Here is a 22,873-nt window from a genome sequence, read left to right as displayed (position 1 = left end):
GAGCACTCTCTAGACAGCCACCTACTACAGCCAAGCTTTTTTGTTGCAATAATCCAGTGACTGAATCTGCTCCTCAAGGAAGGCGGTCACCCTGAATTGTTGCGCAGGTTCTCCAAGATAGCGCCGCCCATGGCTGCTGTGGTGACTACGTGTTGCGTTCTGTTTGAATGCAAAAATGTAGTATGCCAAAGCAAATTCCTATGTGTATTACATAATGGTTAATAAAGTAATCTGACCTGATCTGATCTGATCTGACCTGTTATTCAAGGAGTAAAAGATGCATGACAGATGTGTTTCTTTACCACAGTGACCTGCTTCACACTAAACACAACGTGTTTTGATGCACAAGTTCTCATATGCATGGCAGCTGTATTTGTGGAGATTAGTTTCTTCTCGTTGATTCGCCTAACCACTAACCTGTGGTGACAAACTTGGATCTGAATACACTGTACAGGACATGCACAGGCTAGCACACATCTTGGGTTAGGCTGAACACCTAATGGTTTACACTGTACATACCAAACAGCCAGGGGGGACAACGTCAACTGAGAAAAGAAGATTGGTTCAACTGCCATCAGCGTTAACAGGACGTTACACTAGACCTACACAAATGCAGGGTGAGACAACAGCACAGATGTGTGGGTACAAAGCTGTGAAGCACACAAACAGCAGATCAACTCAGGAAACAAACTAACAGCACTGGCTAAATTTGATTTAAATTTGATCCAAATCTGACCATTACACATTTGGAGCAAATGTGTATGGGTTATGGATGGTAACTGTAACGGCTATAGGCTGGTCAATATGGAGTATAATGTCCATGGAATTATGTCTGTGGTGAGAATCTGTACTGGAGTAAAATAGGATGAAAGAAATAGAATAGGGTCATATACTGTAGTCCAGGGGTCTTCAACAGGGGGTCCGCGACCCCTAGGGGGTCTTCAACAGGGGGTCCGCGACCCCCAGGGGGTTTGCGGGGATACTGCAAGGGGTCCCCGAAATTGTAAAAAAAAAGAAGAAAAAATATACTTTTATATATATATTTTTTCTAATTGACAGATTGTTAGCGATAGATTGATAGTATTGACATTGATTCTCAGTCTCGGTATGTTTATAAATGGCAGTGGTACGGCCACTTGTCCAATACATGCATGTTTAAAATAAAAGCATGAGTATATTAATCTATTATTTTAATAGCATAGTATTCAATGCACAATAACATGGTATGCTTATACAAATGAAACAAAATGTTATACATATAAAATATATGTTGTAGCCCACCCCCACCCTACAATTTGGGAGGTCCCTGGCCTGAAAACGTTGAAGACCCCTGCTATAGTCTATCAAGTTAACTATAAATGTAAGTGTACTATATTCGTAGGATTACAGCGTACTCTACTGTATATGGCTCAAGAGTCTGTGTAGGAATACAGGATTAGTGTAAACTGTACAAGTCCATTATAGTATGACAAGATAATGTCAGCATTCTGAGAGCCTATACAACAGTTACACAGAATTGCAGCATAAAGCTTGTCACTTGAGGCCCTTCTACAATAGCTTAAAAGGGTAATTCCAGTCAAGCACTCTGATTACTATAATAACACATTTCAGCGATAAAAATGTACGGTATAATATTCAGCATCACTGTAAATATCACACCACTATTGATATAAACAGAAATATCAACACATTCACAAAAACAATTCAACGTTCAATTCAACAGCACCTACAGTACATAGACACACTGCAGCACAGCAGTGGATCCAGCAACAAGACCCAGATGCTAGACAGGAAGGTGTGGAGGGCAGCGATTCAGGACTGCCGAGTTGGTGTCTAGTGTAGTGCTAGCCAGCACGTTCGCATCACTTTGTAGCCAACGTCAGAGCTGCTTCGATGAGCTAGCCAACTAGCTAGCTTGTAAGGGGACCAACTTACTAGTAAACTATTGCTGCTTATCTTTTCCCCTGAACGACAAAGTCGCAGTGTGGATAACCAAGGTGTGTTCGATCGCACATCAACACAATCCAGTCCCCCCCCCCCCCCCCCCAAATGAAATTTAAAAAATGGCCAGCGTTGACAATATAAGATGTTTACAAACCCAAGGTTCTATACAAGGCCCTCTAGACTAAATATCTGTGCCGAGAATATCTAAAAGCGCTTGTAGATCAGCCATTTTCAGCAAATGTTAGCACCAGAATGGGGATGCTAGAGTTGTAGCACCCAGGCGAATCCAGAGTGTTCATCTAAATTAACACCGTGGGGTTTTGCTGTGTAGAGCAGTATGACATCACAGCATCTGTAGTTAAGTGTCAGTACGGGCGATTTGTTTTTGGCTACGCTGCTGTCATCAACTCCCTCCCACCACTAAAGTGTCTACAGGCTGTGGAGCGGCGGGCAGGTCGCTCCGTCCATTCATCCTCCTCCAAGTGTAAACCCTGCTGCTGCCTCGGCCCCATTGTCCGGCCTAGTAACATGCAGCAGGAGAAAGACAGGAGATACAGAGACGGGCAGAAAAGAAAGTAAAGAAAACCGGGGAGTGGGAGAGAGACACAACACAAAGGGAGAAATGATGGCACGTCTCTTGTTTGGCCGGTCATAAAAGTCAGCCTTTTGGGGTTGTGGCACGATTTTATGAGCGACAGATGCTGCGGCCGAACGTGTGCGTTATCCCTCCCTCTCTCTCTCTCTCTCGCTCTCTCTCCACTGTCCCGTCTTCCTTCGCTCCTCTACATTACATGCATGCAGGCCAGGGGAGGGGGGGTCCACGGTCGACCGCCGCTGACCCGGGGTTAACCTCCCCCCGTGTTGCCGGGGAAACGGAAGGGCTGAGAAAAAGGGAGGAAGTCAGGCTGCGGAGAGTTACGACCAAACACACGGCAGGAAGAGGAGGAGGAGGAGGAGCAGGCGGCGCAGCAGACTGGTTCTCTACCACGTCTAACTCACTTGCTCTCTCAAATGATTTAAAGATCCACTCCCAATGCAAAGACCGATGACTTTGTACAATCTCACTCACACACACACACACACACACACACACACACACACACACACACACACACACACACACACACACACACACACACACACACACACACACACACACACACACACACACACACACACACACACACACACACACACACACACACCTCCCTCTCTGGTATGATGGAGGTTGCTTCCTAGCATGTGACCAGAGAGCTTAAACACATTACTGCAGGCAGGGAACAGACTGGAATTCATTTTCACTTTCGAGTATGGGGTTAAGAGAGAAGCCGACAGACCCACCTGGAGTCAGTCTTGCCCAGGTTTCCTCCTGAAGGCTGGAGGATGGTTTGGTTCTTCTCCATGTCCACAATACATTTAGTGTTCAAGTCCTTTTCTATAAAGGGAAAAACACACACACACACACACACACACATACACACAGAGGCTTTATTGACAGATAGAGAGACAGGAAACAAGGAGAGATGTATACTATTTAAATCGTATTGAGACAAAAAAATGCTGCCATTTGTTCCAAAAGCTTTATACCCTGTGTATATATATATATAACCTTATAACGACACAATGTTGACACTTGCTTTGGCAATGTAGACGTATGTTTTCTCATGCCAATAAAGCTCATTTGAATTGAATTGACATTCAGAAAATCCCTATGGCCAGGAATCGAACCAGGGGCTCACCTGTCAGGCACTAGAGCCAATGTGGTGTGTGCTCAAACCACTCAGCTATCAGGTCACCCTGGGATTCGGTTCTTAGCACAACAGCATGACAAGCTGACCCAACACAATACAGTCAAATCCGGAGTGTCGATTTAACTCGCACTCAAAGTTACTTCAAGGTCAGCTCCACAATGTATTTAGCTTCTCGCTCCCTTTTCAGTGCAACACTCTACTATGCAGTCAGTGCAGAGACTGTTGACGGCGCATTTACATTTTCAAACATTTGCAGCAGCTGATGGCGCTAACATCTCCAGAGACATGGAACAGGGTAGTGGAATAAATATGGCTCATCATTTCCTCTGCCATGATACTGAAGCGTTATTAGTTTGCAGAGTTAGACTTACAGTATGGTCTAGCAGTCGAATCAGCAAAAACCTTTGCTAACTGCTCTGTCTTGAATTAAAAAGACAGAGCATGATCATTCACCAAAACCATCTCTTGTATTAATGAAAAGAAGATTCCCTAAATTCCCTAGACATAAAAACACAGAGGTACATTGTTGAGTTGTGTCGTTTGTAGAAGATGTGACAATAAGGGGACAGCAGGGCTGGCTGTAAAATGAATACAATAATTGATTCATCATGGTTCCATGCAATGAAATTAAAATAAAAAATGTTGGTTTATATGGCAAGCCATAAAACAACAGCTCCCAAAAACCACAATTAGACACATTCTGCTGATGACCAGTAAGACTCCCTAATCGGGAGATAAGCGACCGTAGGTCACATGTATACACAAAGAGGGCTGTAACTGCCATTGGTTCCTAGTTGTGTGGGCAATGTGTAGACATACTGTGTACCGATGTGCGTGATTTTAGGGCAAAATCTGTAGGAGCAGTGTCCAAAAATGTGTTTTGCAAGAATCGGCCTCATGGTGGCGCTAGAAGAGGGCCATGTGAGAAATGAGGGGTGGGGTCTCCGCGTTGCCTTGGCGGACGAATAGGTACCGGCCCCGGCTCTCCCGGACGCTCCTAGCCCGAGTTACGGCATTTTATGTGAGCTGCAGTGGAGGGGGTCCTCCACTGGGGGCGCCACCACTTTGGCATCCGTTCTGGAGCACCAGGAGTCGGTGGTCCCCGGGAATTCCCCGTGAGCAGCCCCGTTGGGGTGGTCATTTGGTCATTTTTGCACATTTGGTCATTTTTTACATCTGGGGGTCCCCCAGGGACCTGGGGGTCCCTGGAGCTCGGGGGGTCCTTGGAGGTTGTAGTTTGGCAGGCAAGGAGTGTGTGTGCAAAATTTGGCATGGATCGGGGCAACGGTTGCGGAGATATGAGCAGGGCAATAGTGTGCCGTGTGAGGTGTGACAGACAGACGGACAGACTGACTGACTGACTGACTGACTGACTGACTGACTGACTGACTGACGGACTCACTCACAGTTTGTGCAGGTTTTGATAGTAAGTGCGACCTACGGTCGCAATAATTATGAACATGGGTCAAATGAACCCACCCAACATTATATGTATGCCGTATATATTGTTGTCATTCATGTGTGTCAGTTCACGGATCAATCTGCATTTCGTTGGAATGTCAAATACACTTGGTAGCAAAACACTGGATCTCCATGGTTTGATCTTGTAGACTCGCTTACAGATTGGAGCAGATGTTTAAGACTCAGTCACTACCTGATGCAATCAGGTAGTGATTGCATTTTACCATGCTAGTAGTGATCCAGTTGGAACCCATGAGGTTCCTTGATGGAAACCCAGGTAGAGTAAGTAACCCTTGTTCACCCTTTCCCATCAATGCTGAGCCGTGTCTGACCTGGGAATGATCCTGGTCATGACCAGGGTCGCTGAGCAAACAAGAGACATGTTGTTGCTTCAGTGTGAATTCTGTGAAAAGGATTATTGGTCATTTAGCAGGCCATTGCATCTCTGTGCCCTGGGTGATCGTTATCTCTTCTCTATGCAAGCCTATGTCCATCACCGAATAGTGAATAGAATTAAAAAATGCCCGAATTGTGACTTTATGGCAAAATGGAATTCTGAATGCATTTTTTCCCCTCATGATGCAACTCACCAGACCTAAAGGGAAAAGGTGAGTGAATTCACAGTAAAAGCCTAATAATAGCCCATCTTCTTAACACTATCTGGGGACTTACCAAGAAGGGGCTTAACTGTAAAAGGGGCTTCTTATCCATAGATACAATGAGTAACCAAGTAGTCATGCTCAGAGGCATGATTGGATGTGACTGTGTGTGACTGTGTGTGTGTGTGTGTGTGTGTGTGTGTGTGTGTGTGTGTGTGTGTGTGTGTGTGTGTGTGTGTGTGTGTGTGTGTGTGTGTGTCTGTCATTAAAATACAGTATACCATAGTCATATCATAATGTAGGTATATAAGCAGAACATTTTGATCGCATAGGGATGACAGAACTGTAGAACAGGAACCCCAATAACCATTTAGTGAATGATGAAGGACACAAACATGCCTGACTTATAGGGATGGACATCGGTATCGGCCAACATCAGAAATCGGCAGGTATCATATCAAACCGGCCAAATCGGTGATCGGCAGGTCACTGACATAAATATGCCAAAATCGGCCAATTGTATCTCTTGCACTGCACAGCATGATGCTCGGTCCTGTGACGTAAACATTAGCAAGTAGCAGCCAGTCTACTTAGTGGCAGCCTACAGAATACAGATGGTGCTGATTATCTTTGCAATGTAAGGATATATTCCATAATCCTGTGTCAATGTCGTCTCCAAAAAGAAGGGGGGGAAAAAGCATGCGTCACCTGCTTTCCTCCTGCCTAGTCCAGACGGTCATATTAGCCTGGATATTGTCTGTGATTTTGGATATTGTATTATTGTGATTGATTTGGCATTAGTGTTCTTCTAGCTTATTGGTACTCAAATTGAAGTATGTCTTGTAGGCCTACTTCGCCTGAAACAAAAGCGTATTGGAGCAACCCTATTTTCTAGTTCTTAGCTAAAGAAATTGGTATTGGAAAAATCGGTTTTGGCAGGTCAGACCTTCATAAAACCGGTGGATCGGTATCGGCCAAGAATTTTGCAATCGGTCCATCTCTACTGACTTATCATGAAGCCATGACCTTTGACAAGACAAGACAAGACACACATGGACAGTAATATCACCTGTTGGAGGGTTCAATCCCATGACCCGTTAGTTTAGCTTGATCCTAATCAACATTATCACCATCACACCGTTAGTCTCAAACCTCTCAAAAGTCAGAGCTGCAAAAAGCAATAAAACATCATAATATACAGACAACACGAAACCGTCAAACAACAGACCACACTGTGGTAAACCAATGCATTGTTAGTGCTCTCCCAAGCATGCTCTCCCAGCGCACACACTGGTGCTGCTGCAGGTACAATAATATCTAACATATAATTTTCCGAATGTCTGTCTGTCTGTCTGGGTGTCTGTCTGTCTGTCTGTCTGGGGGGGGGTTCTGGCCCTGTTACAGATGTTGTCCAAAATCATGCAGATCGGTACACAGTATCTCTGTAGCCGTTAAATGGAACGGGTATTTCTTACATTGATGCTCCTACATATTAGCATGCAAGCACCAGTTAAAGTTACTTTCCATCCCTCATATACTGTGTGCACAGTGCACATCCCATAATCCACACACTGCACATCATTTCGGAGCTCATATCTTTTAACGGGTAAGGGCTAGTTCTTAATGAAGACACTGTTACCAAATATACTAAATTCACGCTTTTAGCCCAATACAAGCCTTTTTGGGTGCATTTTACAAGTGGTCCAATAGGGAAATCAAATCATTAAATTGACTACTGCTGGGGCAGATTCGTTGATACATATACCATTCTGTATACACAACACCCCCCACTTGTCTCTACCGGTGCAGTACTTAAATCACAAATTACTGTATATTTTTCATGTGTTGAATAAAAAAATTTGCACACGATAAGGATGCTCTTTTTTTCTTTTCTTTTTTTTTTCAACCAAACAACGTTTCACCCGAAAGGGCTTTATCAAGTTCCTTTTGTCATGCATCTCATTGGCCACTGCCTTAACCTATTGTTCTTTTGATTGGTTGTTTTCTTTCTGTTTTATTTTCGCCTTGTGTTCTCTTGATGACACCGATTAAAGTCATAGGCTGAAACGGATTGGATTAACAAATAATGTTGTTTTTCTACAGTGCTGCAAATTATTTTCCTCCACTACTGGGCCCATTGTGACGTGCATTTCTCTTCTAATCATTAGTCAATGACAATGTTATGATTCTACAGTACGTTGTGCCTTCCTCCTGCTGAGTGCTTCAATGCATCACAGCCCTACAACATGCAGGGAATTAAGTAAAAATGCTGCTGACTGAGTCCTCCACCACTCCAACTAGTCTAATGAGCTTTGGCTCAGGCCCAGGTAACACAATCAGTCGATGGAATTGTTACGAGTGGGAAGACCTAATTGAAAAATGCAAATGATCTTCATCATCAATCCATCATTAGGCTAGTTAATAATAGTAGGACTGCTCGGGTCACTCTGGCAGTTATTAGTCCACAAAAACACACACATAATAACTCGCACAAAGACCTACATGCACACACAAACCCACACACTTGCAGTAACACACACAAACACACACACACACACACGTGAGATTGATGACCACACATGCTGGCCGTGACCTACTTGTACGGTACCATGATGCAACACTGCGCCTTCGGAACAATAAGTAGCCATTAGCCAATAGCCATGCACTGCAGCTCTAGGAATGGTGAGCCGTTCAGATTCCAGGCATCTCAAAGGAATGTTTTTGAGGAAGAGATTGTGCCTACAGTATGAGGACAGTATCGTCCTGTCAATAATGTATACTGTATAATTATCATTACCTACCATCACAGTCACAAATGCTAAACTTTGTACACCAACAATGGAATGTGGCCTTGGAATGGATTTTTTTTTTACTAGATATGGCAAGTCATGTGTGCAGTTTTTGAACAACACCGCACAAACTGTAAATTCTGCAATGCAATGTTCAGTGAAAAGCCGCACCATAAAGTAAGTACACAAAACTAGAGATGCTGCGAGTGCGATCTAGATTCTTCACTTTCAATCCGATTACCGATGATCTGTAACTTTCGCTGCGATCCGATTTTTGTCTCAGATCGGTGGCATGATCTGGCATCCCTACACAAAACATCTGGGTTGGTGTCATCCCTGCATTGACAAACACCGCTTGCATGGCCATGTTGAAGGTCTACATTTTCTTTGGAAAAAATGAAATATTGATCTTGATAGTACTAGAGATTTAGACCGCTACGTGACCCTCGCATCAAGAGTTCGGGCCGCTACGCATCCCTCACACGGTCACACCTACGTCGCACTGCCGATCCAACCAATATGTCTGAGTGATGGTGTTGGCAGCTTTGTCAGTGTACCGTTGTACCCGTTGTATGAAGATGAACGCAGTTTCTGCAGAGGGATAATGTAACTTAGGGCTGGACTATTACCGAAAGCGAAATGTTTAACCTCTGGCTGACTTAATCTTGCTCATGTAGGTTCACAACATGTCGCATTGCGATGCATTGTAAGCTTGAAATAATTGTGATATTGATTTGAAGTCATATTGCCCAGCACTAAAAGTAACTTGGTGTAAATACAATATTTGCAGTAAGGTTTTTATATGTGTAGACTATAAACTACCATATGACTTTCACACTCTTCACAAGTTTGAAGTGATTGTGAGGCAATTTATTGGCTTAGGAATGCGACAAGTGTTATAGCACACATTATGTACATTTTTTGTTGATGTTTTTAAAACAAAAGGATGTATCTATTCTTATTCAAGACGTTTAAATGCTTATTATAACAAGCGTGCGCCACCCAGATCAGAGACAAAAGCCCATGTTGGCCTGGGAGCTAATCAATGTAGTGCTCTCCTGTCCTGTACTAGCCCTGTACCGTCTCCCCCTTAGCTGAGAGAGAGAGCCAGAGGAGACTCCACACTCCATCACTATTCACTACAGTGACTGGTAGCAGTGACTGTACTGATGGACTGCTGAATAGCGTTGCAGTAAGTCCCAGCCACATGGAGGCCTGATAACAAAAGGCATTAATTATTGGGCTGGCCAGTTGTACAGCTAGACTAAGTATAGACTCTGATGCATCCCCAACGTCAGCTTGGTCAAATCAGCTGTCTCGCTGTCACTCAATCAAGTTACTAAAGCCAAAGGAATGAGCTTAAGCATTAGTTGGGCAGTTGGTTTCTGTCTGCTAGATGTGGTGGGTGGTGGCCATTTCTCTCCCTCCCTCTCTCTGGAGACAACACATAGAACATGCTGAATTTAAGTATCCCTACCTACCACTAATTCGCGCAGACACTCATGGGGTACCGAATCAGCATATATAGGGTCGGACCGCACACGGCTGGTTCTACAGACTCCAACTTTTGCACACGGATACCGGTAGCTCAGTTTTTTGCCTTGTTCTTACTTCTTAGCCTATGTTCTTAGCTGTTTCCTCTGCCGTTCCTGTACTTGCACAATGTACAGTTGTACGAAACAACATTTTATATTTGTATTTTGCCCGGAAGTCCTATGATGCGATTTACGTCACATTTTTGCGGTTTACACAGCACATGCATGGAGATGCACGCATGCTGCTCGTGTACTTTATTCAACCACAGAAAGTTGACTGAGCACTCAGTGACAAGGTCCTGCTTCACATGTTTGTGAGCTGTCCAGACCAGTACAACCACACTGTTCTACTGGTGGCCTCTGGGTGGGAGCTGCCCAGTACAATCACAGTGTTCTACTGGTGGCCTGTTGTAGCTGTCCAGTACCATCACAACATCCTGGCCACAGTGCAGCTCCCTGGGGGCAAACTGGAGGTTATGTGCCTAACACAAGGGCAACTTGGCAGTAACTGCTGAGGGAGAGAAGTATGTTTCCTATTGAATGATATTATGAACCAACAATAGGGTCCAGACAATTTAAAGATACTGTCTAGGAAATGTCCATGCGGAAGCATGGGAACTGTAGGTTGATTCGGTTCTTTTTTTAATTGTATAGTGGCTTTTTTTAATTGTATAGTGGCTATCTCTTTTGTAGTGGAAATACACAAAAAATGCAATGTGTTGAGTTTCAAGTTAATCATTATTGTGACGGTCACGGTCCAGTCTTAGAATTTAAATAGAATATGCACAGTGAGTGCACTCATGTCCATTACATGTACAGAATGATTAATCTAACGGGAACTCACTTGAATTTGAACCTTCTGCATGCACAGTGCACCCTTTCATCACATATGCACATTACACATGTCCAAGCAGTTAATGAGACGGTTCATGGGAGATATTTAGGCCAACAAGAAACACCAACCAGAGACTAAGCTTCTGTCCCACACAACATGTTATAAATTCATGTTATTTATGTTGAAAATTAAAAGTGTTGAAGGTGCTTTTTGCTGTTATGTGAAAAATAAAAAGAGCTAGCTCATATGAATAAAAGTTTAACTAATTTTAACTCTTTTTAAACACTACACACCAGTAAAACACCTAAGAGCGAAAGTCCATACATGTCTTGACCTGTTGACCATACATACAAATCCCTTTTATGCCCATATATGGAGATCCCTGCTCCCTGCCCTGAGTTTCTGACATCACTGTGATGTCACCTGTGATGTCACAGTGATGTCTCAGGGGAACCACAGTGTCAGGCGTTACAGAGATACGGTCAAGCTGTGATGATTCACATACTAAACTGCAAGAAGAAAAGGAAAAAAATATTGAAAACTCTAAATCAAAATAATCTGCTTATGGTTAGGTCAAAGGTTCATGTTTCTATTTATTCCAATACAATCCTACTAATTTTATATGGACACTTTCTATAGACTATTCTATTCCAGAAATGTTGCAGCCTTACTGGTGACTTTCTCATCAAGGGCCTGCCTCTTTAACATCTAGGCTGCAATGATCCCATGGCTCCATCTCAAATAAAGACTACAAACCACCAACACCTTCATAATAAACCAGATGAAAGGCTGTTAGGCTGGTTGGTGTTACATAGGCTTAGACTGGGAGGTATGAAGGCATTACTGTATACCAGGCAGGGCATTTAAAAAAATCCTTAAGGTATTATTTTCATTACTGTCAACAAATACAGAGCTTCCTCTTTCTATTATGATATGGAATGAGTAAAATATTGCCATAACTATCTTGAAATCATCTTCTTCCAACTCTAAACTCTTTGCTTTTAACAATTTCTCTGCCATTTTAAACATAGCTGTAGTAAGCAGCTGCCAAATTGTCCTTACCTTTTAGCGTGGGCACGCGCACGCATCGTGCACAATCTGTGCGCGACTCATCTAGTAGACGTGTAGACTCGTTGACAAGCTTTCGAATACAAAAAACCCCATTGAAAAAGACATATCCGTTGCCACGCTGTATTCCTGCTTATCCGCCAGTGTTTACATGAAAAAACATTGAAAAAAAAACAGGCATGCGCTATGGTAACACGTGGACACGTTCGCGCACAAAACGCACGATATGTGCGGGGATCATAATCCAGGCGTGTAGAGACTGGATCAAAGTTTCCAAACGCAAAAATCCGATTGAAAAACGAGCGTTCCATCGCCGAGTAGCTTCCACTTCTGTTACACAGTAAACCAATGGAGGCTGGATACGGAAAGCTGGATCCGGTCCAGACCGGAAATGACCGGATACAGTTAGGGGGGGCGGGCCTAAAGAGCCAGAATCAGCGAAAATCTGCGCTAATACTTTTAATCCTTTCATAATGATTAAAGCTAATTAAACTTTACGGGCTCTACGGGCATGGCAGCGCGGTACAGCGGGAAATCTACGGTTTCTACGGGGATCGCAAGGTATGAGTTAATTCAACTGCCAGGCTGCCACGGCCACCACTTTCCTACACATCATCTCTGTTCAGCCCACTGATGTATTTTGACAGGGTGGCCCACCTGTTACCCACCAACACAAGTGTCATCGGGTCCTCCCACAAGGTATGCTGAATCTATGATGGAAGGAGGGCACTTATTTCCCATCTCTTTGTTTCTATGGGTATGGGCTGTAAGTATTTAACGTGTCTAAGTAGGCTATTAGCCAGAATAATAGTCACACAACATTGTAAGCATACATTCCACCATTACTTCTGTGACCAGCAGCTCAGCTTTTATGTTTTTGTTGTTGTACACAAATACCTTCGTATACGTATACCCCGGTGAAATGTCAGGACGGTAATGTTTGAAAAATCACACCCGTGTGAAGTGGAGCTGTGTGTGTGTGTGTGTGTGTGTGTGTGTGTGTGTGTGTGTGTGTGTGTAGATCATGTGTACCGATTTTTGTGACATTTGAAGAAAATATGTAGGAAAAGGAGCAAAAAGTGTGTTTTGGAGAAAATTCAAGATGGCGGAAAATCTATCCTGGCGCAAATGGGCGTGGCCTATATGGGGAGATGCGTCTTGACCCAAGGAATCCAGGGAAAAAAGAATTTTAATTTTCCGATCTACGGTTCAAGAGTTACGGGGCAAAACGTAAAGTGGGCCGTTATAGCGCCACCATGAGGCCGAGTGATGTAATTATTTTTCGATTCATTCTTAAAATCATTATGAATCTCCTCTCCGAGGTTTGAAACTGTAGCTCCTATGGTTTACGAGAGAAAAATACTTGAAAGTGATTTCTTGCATTGTCCCATTATAAGTCAATGGGGACAATTAAGCGTCGTTTTTTGCCGATTACGTCGGCATGGTAAGGCGGATCGGAACGAAAGGTAATAGAACACCATTCCCGGCCGAGCCGCACATTTTGATGTATATATTGCGCGAGTGGCGTAAATGGTGCGGCACTAGTTACGCGCCGAAGTCAGGCTACATACACATACACACACACACACACACACACACACACACACACATACACACACACAGACAGACCCACACAGCCACGTATAGGGAGCTGCACACAGCTCCAAAAACATATATAATCAAACAAACCTTGCTTGGATCCGTTTGTGAGGAGAAAAACTAAAACAAACAAGCTTTCTTGCGGTGGGACTACCACTGTTTCTGCCAGGGTCTTGAAGTTTAGGTATGGACACTTGGGGTCAAAGGACAAAACAAGACCTGAACCTGCCCTTTGTGTCTTCAGCAGTATACGAGAACAACAACTGAAAAAGCAGCAGAGGCAAATGGCAAAATCTGAGAGCAGTGAGTGAAGTAAAAGTGAGATAATGAGAGAGAACACCTGTGAGGGAAAGCTCTCTCAAACATACTGTCACAGAGACAGATTCTGTTCACTCCTTAACAGTAGGAGAGTTGAGTGAGGATGAGAGAGTGAATTCCTGCACCTGTGAAGTTCCTGCACCTGTGATTGAGCGTGCTACCAGTGCACTGTGCAGTGTGCACCTCTACCATCCTAGCACCACAGCTAGTTCTTCCAGCAGAAGGAATCAGGGGAGGTTTATGTCTATGTGGTGGTTACGTGGTGGTTACATGGATAAATGTGCCCATTGTTATCTGTGGCTATGCCTTTCTCCATAAACAGCTTCCCACTTTCCACTGGCACCTTCCACCTCTTCCATGCATGCTGTCAGCAGGCCTGTTGGCGAACTTCCGCAGGGTTTTTGGCACAATGGCTGTGACATCAACCAGGAAATGGAAAAAAGTGGTGTGCTGCCGCTGAAGCCTGCTCTCTGTTCTTCGAAAGGCCTCCTGACCACCTAGGCCACGTCCATGGGAACACCGTGCATTATGTAACATTAGCAAATACCCATTCAGACTCACTCCCTTCCTGCCTTTGTCTTGCACCGAGCAGATCGACTCTGCTTGAAAACCTGAGGCGAACAGAGAGAGAAAACGAGTGCTCCGGCTGTGGAATTAGTGCCACTGGTGTGATGTGATAAAATTCTATATGGCATGCATTAATCATTTGATTTTGGGAGGTGAGGCTGGTGCATGCATGCTAGCAGCGCCAATGTCAACAGGAGAATAAGAGGAAAGCAACAAAAGCAAATCAAGTGCCATTGGATTGGATCGGATCAACAGGATAAAGGTCCACGGAAGACAGCAGCTATATATACAGTAGGCAAATGCCTCCTTTTACAAATTCCATTTTTTGAATGCTCCACAAAAAAAAGGGCCAAATGCTGCAAAAACAGAAACAGTTAAAAATGTCAGCACTGAGTGCAGAATGTTTCTCTGAACAGCACCACGTGGGAAAATCTCTATGCACAGACTAGGCCACCATGACTGCCTTGGTCTTGTGACCGACTTCTCCGAGTGGGAGAGGAAGGAAGAGAGATGGACAGGAGGGTGGTGGCAGGCAGAAAAAGGTGAGGAAGGATATCACAGTAGATTGAGGAAAAGACAAAAGGAGAGAGAAAGAGATGGAGAGGGACAGAGTGAGAGAGTGAGACAGAGAGAGAGAGAGAGAAGGCACGTGATCCATTCATCACTAAATGCACCGTAGGTCACATATTCCGCTTGAGCGACACTACCGCGTTGCGCAACACACGGTCTCCCACTCTCCCATGGCACTGCAGTCCAGAAATGTCACTACTGCCCTCCCTCATGAAATGTCAACAATTGTGCTTCAAACTCTGTGTTGTTACTGAATGTCATTCTTCTTCTCTTTCCCTTTTTCTTGCTTAATTTTCTTTTAGATAGAAGAGTGTGGAGAGACAAGACGCCAAGGAAGGAGAGAGGAAAGATATGCGCATAACACATGGCTCTGGTCAAACCGGAGACGGACCATATACACACTGACCGTTCACCCACTGGCGTGGCCCTCAATGTTATCCTTTGAGCATGCATGTGGAACTAGGAAAGGCATGTTGCTATGTGTACACTACCAGGGCTTATGTTGGGAATGGGTGACTACACAAGCTCAGGACGTTCAGTCAGTGTTGCATACAACATGCAATTTCTCTGAAAGGGGCACATGGAAAGTGGTGGCTTTAAACCCCCATCTCTCTTTCCTGTATCTCACATAATCTAACAAAGTACATGGGCCTGAAAGATTTGCAACGTATATAGGTGAATTAATAAGTGATAAGTTATTCTAAGGGTGCTTTTGTCTTCGCTCAACCAAATCTGTTCCAATGCAGCCTCCACATATTGAAGGGCTCCATTGTTTCAGCCACTAATGAGTATGTGTCATGCATCCTTCCTTCCCCATCATCATCATCACAAGCTGAAAGACAGATTCTTACCTACAGTACATGTCATGGTATTAGATGGGAGCCACTATCACAGCAGTGAATGAGAAGCTTTATGTTAAAATGCTGATTCGCCTTCATGACTCACTCCTTTATGAGTGTCTATTAAATGCCTTCCTCTAGACCGTGGACGGGGTTTCTGAGTGACTCAAGCCAAGCCATAGATAACTAAACCGAGGCAATGTTTTTGTTTTAGACATCACAATAAAGTTATTATGTGATTAATAAATCTATGGGTGATTAAGCAGGATTGCCCCATTACCCTATGGCCACATGTTTAATCCCATGACTTCCCACCCCTGTATATCCTTGGTTTAATAATCACTCATTGTAACTACTGTAGGTTAATTTAACTCAAATGGAACCAAATGGACCTGCAACTCTGAGAGTGTACAAATGGACCCTAGACGGGTTCATTGGGTTCATTTGTGTGCCATACACTCTCAGAGAGTTACATTACAAGTTTAAATCTCAGTGGGTGTTACAGGAATGGGTGGGAACATTGAATCAAACATTTGCCTTCATCAAGGCTTCATCATACATACAAGGCACATACTCACCTCTCCTGTTCATGGGACGGACCCGAACAGCCACCTTAACACAACTAGAGTCGTCTAGGCTCGTCTCCCCCATTGTGTCCCCCGCTGTCAAACGGACAGTGTCCGCTAACAAGAAAAGGAGGTAGTGTGGTTATCCTTAAAAAAAAAAAAAAATCAACTCCCTTGTCGAAGAATCATCCAAAACCCGTGTAAACGTCGCTGTGCTGCCTGTCTGGCTGCACAGACAGTCAGCCAGCTAGCGACCAGCCTGCATTTTCCATCACAAAACAATAGCTGCTGCTGCTGCCTTGGGAAAACACTGGAGGAAAGCAGCCAGCCGCTGCTTCTTTCTTATCCGCTTCTTCCTCACCGCATTCGGGCTTCAACATGCAGTCCACCGCGAGGCCAGGAGGAGAACCAGGAGGGAGCTGGGGATCCAAAACACAAGAAGCAAAATGTTCAACATGGGTGTGAACTGTGAACAGAACGGGCGGAGAATATTTTTTTTTTGACAGGAACGAGCAGCAGCAACACAAAAAGTGGCCTGTAGGCTAAAATTCAGCAGCAGTATAGCAGCGAGGGGCTGTCTGGGAGAAAAGAAAAGGGAGGAATAGACCATGTTTTCAAACATTAACACCCCTGGCCGTCACCGAACACTGGTCAAACTTTAACCTACATACCTTAGTGATTTCATCTCAGGAGTGACACAGTCTGTTATCCAAGGCTCTCCCTGGTATCCCTGGTATCAGCCCTGACTGACATGAATCCCCCGGTGCTTCCACGATGGAACTTCCGAATGCCATTTGAACCGTCCGTCCTCCTCCCCCGCGTCAACACAGCCGGCGTTCAGCACCATGCCACTTCCTACCTTTCAAAGTAAAGCACAGTAATTGGTAATATATAGTGCAGTGTTTCTCAAACAAACCTTCATCTCAAGGTCTATTTTCACTACTTCTTAAATATTTGTTTTCTAATTTATGTGATTTTTCTCTTATTTATTAATGACATTACTTTAGAAAAAGAAGCATTTCTTTTATTCATGAAAATGTTTTGAAATATACATTCTTTTAATGCAGGAAACAAAAAATTATGGGACCCATAAAAATATGTCCGTTTAGACCCCCCTAAAGGAACCCACAGAGTCCCTAGAATTCACTATGAGAACCACTGATAGTGTATTCTTCACTTAATAGGCCTACGTTTGTATCGTATCTAGTCTACACACTATATCGCATAACGTTCAAGTGAACATATGAAATAGTATGTAACATTGTCCCATATAAGGTTTAGTAGTAGGCTACATTCTGAATCATTTCAGATATTTTTAATTCAAACTTTTACTAAAATAAAACACCATAGCGGAAGTTGTTTCTCCCCTTGTACTTAACGGTGTTCTCTTTGCCTGCTAGCTAAGAACCTGCGTGTGACCAAGAGCAACACCAAATGTTTCTGTACAAAGCACTACTAAATCATTATCGTAATATTTAAAACTCGTGTTCTGCTCATAATTCTCTTCACAAAAGCATGTTCTTCTCCCCGAGCCCGACGTGCCTTACAGTAAAGTGAGACACTGCAGTGACCACTTTAAGGGTCAAACTTTTACCTTATGCTGCTTACTTAACGGTTTGCTTGCAAATAAAAGTTAACGGTCTGGCTGCTGGACCCGGGGCCATACGCCCATGCTCTAATGTTACATGTAATTAATTCAGGGAAGCTATTTGATTACAGGGAGGAAGGGATAGCCTACCACGCGTGTTCGTTCACACGCAGGTGTGTGGTCAGCTCAGCTGGCAGACGTGAACGTTTTCACAATTTATAACACTTGCGCAGAAAGGAAAAGCCACCTTAAAACTCGATTTACACGCCACCGTAGGACGGTGTCGCTTATTTGTCAAAACACCAGGGCTTTACAGCAGTGGTCAATGGTTCCAGAAAAGTGGTCACGTATTCCCAAACTTTTCAGGTCAACTTGTCAAGACTCAAGACCCAAAAGAGAAATTATAGACGTTTGCCCGGGAGGCCGGGACCCGAACAATAGTGAAAACAGCAGATCTACAAGCTCACAACGCAACTTTGCGTCATGTTGTGAGCTTGTAGTTCGGCTATTTTCACTACTTCTTAAATGTTTGTTTTCTAATGTAGGCATATGTAATTTCTTAGATGTTTCTCTTATTTATTAATGACATAGCCTACTTAGAAAAATCATTGCAGTTTTTATTTTATTCATGGAAATCTTGTAGCTTTTTAGGATTATAGGTCTATGTATTATTCTTGGCAGGCATTCAAAACATGCTTTATTTTTAATTAATTAATTAATTAACCTAATTAATTAATTTGGTGGGGAGAGGGCACTTTTGGCCAACAGGCAAAGACCATAAAGGCATAAATTATGCCTATTATTATTATCAAATTTAGGTAGCCTATAAAGTTAAATAAAGTTGCATTATTATTATGCCACATTCACATAATAATGTAACTTTATTTGAATAGCACTTTTTTAAGCAATGTTACAAAGTGCTTGAAAAATTAAAAACGATATCAAATAGCAATAATGTAATAACGCAATAACAATAATGCGTTTTACAGTTTAGGCTACAACAGTGCAATAAAAAACATGTCACAGACTGAAGACTGGGACATTTGTTTAGGTTAGGCCATTCTGTAGAAATGGTTAAGGGATTTAAAACTTCTTATGATCTGGTTAACCTGGGGTCCTAAACTGTTTCAGAGCCCCCCCCCCCCCCCATCCCCCACTTTTCCACTGCAGCTTTAGCACCACACACCACACCGCACCACATAAAAAATATCAACATTTTCCATTACACAAAGTCTGTTATTTATAATATAAATCGATTATAATACAATATAAATTTGTATTACAACTATCCTAAATTATAATACACTATAATGGATTATAACTGTGATTATAATACACTATAAAGTATTAATGTATTACTATGATCATTATAATACACTATAATAGGTTATGATAGTGGTTATAACACAATAGAATCTATTATCATGTATTACAACTTCATCCTGGTGGTCTAAATGAAAAGTCAATGAGTGATCAGTCATTATGAAGTGTTTGGCCCTGTTTGGCCTAACTCAGACTTACTCTAGATTGGATACTTTTTAGTACCACGTTTAGTACCACTTTCACACCACTCTACCCAGGTCCTTGTAGTGGAAAACCTGGCACAAATGGGCAGTGTGGTGTGGTGTGGAGTGGTGTGGAGTTGGGCCAGTGGAAAAGGGGCTGTAGATATTTCCCATGAGCAAAATAGCCTACCAAATAGGGCCTAAATGAAAATAGGCCAAGCTGAATAGGCGGTGGAAGTGAGTTAGTTGGAATGGTTGAATAAGCTTGCAGAGGTCAAAATCACATAAGTCAAACATATAGCTTTTCACCCTCTGGGCATTATGAGGAGAGAGAGATAGAGAGACACGGGCCTAATTAAGGCATTATCTGTGGCATCATCTGTGGGCACTATAGGGTCTACTTTTCGGATCTAAATAAAACAGCTAAATACCTAGTTCCTTTAACTGGACGTTAAAATCACAGAGGTGACGACAATGTCATGGTGTATGAATTAAGACTAGGACCACAACAGCACCATTACCTGTGATATTGCGCCATCTATTGGAAAATAGACTCCGTTGCAGACTCACTTTCAGTTGCCTTAGCCCATCACTGAGATTTGTAATTTTTAAATCATCTGGTTACAATTCCACAGTGAGCTCTTAATTTACCAAATGCCCTTTGATCATTTAGGGATTGGTGTATTTTTTCATTTTATTTTACTTTACTTTTACTTTAATATTTGAATAAAAAATAAATATGAAACTGTTGTAGCTCCAGCTCCATTCTACTCATCTTAACTAATCCCATGTTAACATGTTCTTAATCAGAGCAATTTATGAGCATATTGGGGTGAGTGTTGTTCAAAGGCACATCAAAAGGACTCACAAACAAACATTGCTTGTTGATTTATCGATTGATCGATTGATCGATTGACCGAAGACTTTATTAGTGGTTTGCATGGGAAAAGGTAGGCTACATGACAGTACACTGGTACAAAGTCAACTAAAAGGATGAACACCACAAGAAAGCCTTTGGCTTGTTTCAATCGTGGTCCTTTATTAACTCATATAACATTAAAGTAATGGGATCATATGTTCCTTCAGCCCTACATTATGTTCCCTCAACATTAACACAAACTCTAACCCCAATCTTGGTAAGATACATATATACCACTGGAGGGCACTGTGTCACAAGATTTAGTGACATGCATGGTTGACAGGGGCGTCACACCAAATTCTGGGCCCTGGGTACAAGGATTCACTGCGGGCCCCCCATGAATGTTAACTATTGAAAAATAGCAGATATACAAGCTCACAGCGCGGCACCGAGTGCCGCGCTGCGAGCTTGTAGATCTGCTATTTTTGAAAAATCGTGAAAATGTGTGCCAAGAAACCTATGTTTCCATGTCAGTGATGCTCAAACTTTTTCATGTGAAGGACCCCCCATCTCAAAATATTTAGTTCCAGGGACCCCCCAGAAGCAACATTTGAGTTACAAATGTTCACTTAAAAAATACATTATATTCAAAGATTTGCGCACATTTTCACGACTTTTCAAAAATAGCAGATCTACAAGCTCGCAGCGCGGCACTCGGTGCCGCGCTGTGAGCTTGTATATCTGCTATTTTTCAATAGCTAAAGTTACTAGGGCCCCTCCACCTTGGGCCCTGGTAACTCAGTCCCACTTTCCTACCCCTTGTGACGCCCCTGATGGTTGATAACATGGTGACACTATATGAACATACCATAGTTCCTCTGCTTGAGAGGGAATTTTAGTCCCCTTTTCAGAAGAGTCACATTTTCGCTGCAACATTTACCACGCACTGTATAATTTGAATTGGATTCTTTACAAGAAGCTTCTGATGTGTTCATATGGGGCGGCATAGCCCAGGGGTCACGAAGGGTTCCCGATGGGTTCCCAGTTTCGAATCCGGGCTCCCCCTGAGTTAATGTCGAAGGGTCCTTGAGCAAGACTCTGAACCCCTAATTGCTCCTGGTGAGTTGGTGCCTTGCATGGTTTCCTCCGCCACCGGTGTATGAATGTGTGCGTGAATGGGTGAATGTAATGCACAATCTATGTAAAGCGCTTTGGATAAATGCGCTATATAAATGCACCATTTACCATATGGTATGTAGGCCTATTCAACATTTGTTGATAAGCTGATGGAGCCAGGCAAAACATTTGCCTAATGCTAAAGGCCAAGAAACTGTAGGTATTGATTTGCATTTGAAGACTAGTCCATACATACCCAGGAATGCACTTACCCAACATATGGGACTATAGAATAGATCCCATCCCATAGCCTGTGGCAAAATTATAATAGGCCTAAACAGTCCCTCCCAGTGAGATGGGGAGTTAAGGCCTGTCCATACTCTCTCGGACCACCGAACCTTTTGTCGGAAAGGTCCGGTTCAACTACAAAATGGCGTGACTCGCAACCTCTGAAAAGCATTACCCCGAATTAGAGTTCGGAAAGCTGCTCGTCGGAAAAATCGCTGTCCATACTGTATCCGACCACCTACCGATCAACAGCTATGGTACCGTAATTTCAACTACAACCAACAGCGCTCCTCGCAGAGCCCTATGTACAGGATACAGGATACAGCAGCATCACAGACTCAAACAGGGGGAACGTCTTTGACAGAAATGCTGAGGCATCATCTTAGCCTTTAAGCCCACAAAGCAGCTGATATCTTCAGATCAGCAAAGGAAATTTATCTTAACGTTAAACTTAAACATTAAACGTTTCATCAGAAAGTTCAGACTTTACGACATGGAGCTTTCGGAGCTCTTCTCTACTTTGGGGTAATGCAAAGGAAATTTAACTTAACGTTAAACTTAAACGTTAAACGTTTCGTCAGAAAGTTCCGACTTTACGACATGCAGCTTTCGGAACTTTACTTTGGGGTAATCCTTTTCAGAAGTTGCGAGTGACGTCATTTCGTAGTTGAACCAGACCTTTCCGACGAAAAGTCTGTGGTTAGAGACATTATGGAGAGCCCTTAAGTCGGAACCTTCCGACGAAAAGTTCGGTGGTCACCTGGTCGGAGACAGTATGGACAGCCCTTTGCTGTTTTTAATTTACTTTAACAACATGAAATCAGCATGTAATTGCAATTTGAATTCCTGGCGAACATAGGCCTACTTTTTGACTGTTTGAACACCTTCATAGTAAAATCCTCATCCCCCTGCCCCTACCCCTCCTTTTTCATGTGATTCTACTGAGCTCTATTCCAATGTTTTTTATTGTATTTGTATTGTATTGTATTGTATTATATGTATTAGGCTATTGTTTGAGTACAATCAGATCGCCTAATGAAGCCTGGGTTTCCGAGGCTAGAGTACAATGGACCATA

General features: G+C 43.1%; 1 protein-coding gene across 1 annotated transcript in view; it reads right to left on the bottom strand.

The window, feature by feature from the left end:
• The window catches only part of kif13ba (kinesin family member 13Ba), a 98,597-nt gene extending 82,020 nt beyond the window's left edge, over nt 1-16,577 (bottom strand). The window contains exons 1-2 of the mRNA XM_080730735.1: nt 16,454-16,577; nt 3,286-3,379 (exon numbers count right to left, since the gene is read on the bottom strand). Of these exons, the coding sequence (XP_080586861.1) occupies nt 3,286-3,379; nt 16,454-16,526 (167 nt within the window). The 5' untranslated portion in view covers nt 16,527-16,577. The remainder of the gene's footprint in view (nt 1-3,285; nt 3,380-16,453) is intronic.
• Between the last annotated feature and the right edge of the window lie 6,296 nt (nt 16,578-22,873).

Source organism: Nannobrachium achirus (genome assembly GCF_963921795.1).
Source record: "Nannobrachium achirus genome assembly, chromosome: 7".
In the NCBI taxonomy this organism is placed as follows: domain Eukaryota; kingdom Metazoa; phylum Chordata; class Actinopteri; order Myctophiformes; family Myctophidae; genus Nannobrachium; species Nannobrachium achirus.
This window is presented reverse-complemented; position numbering and strand designations above follow the sequence as displayed.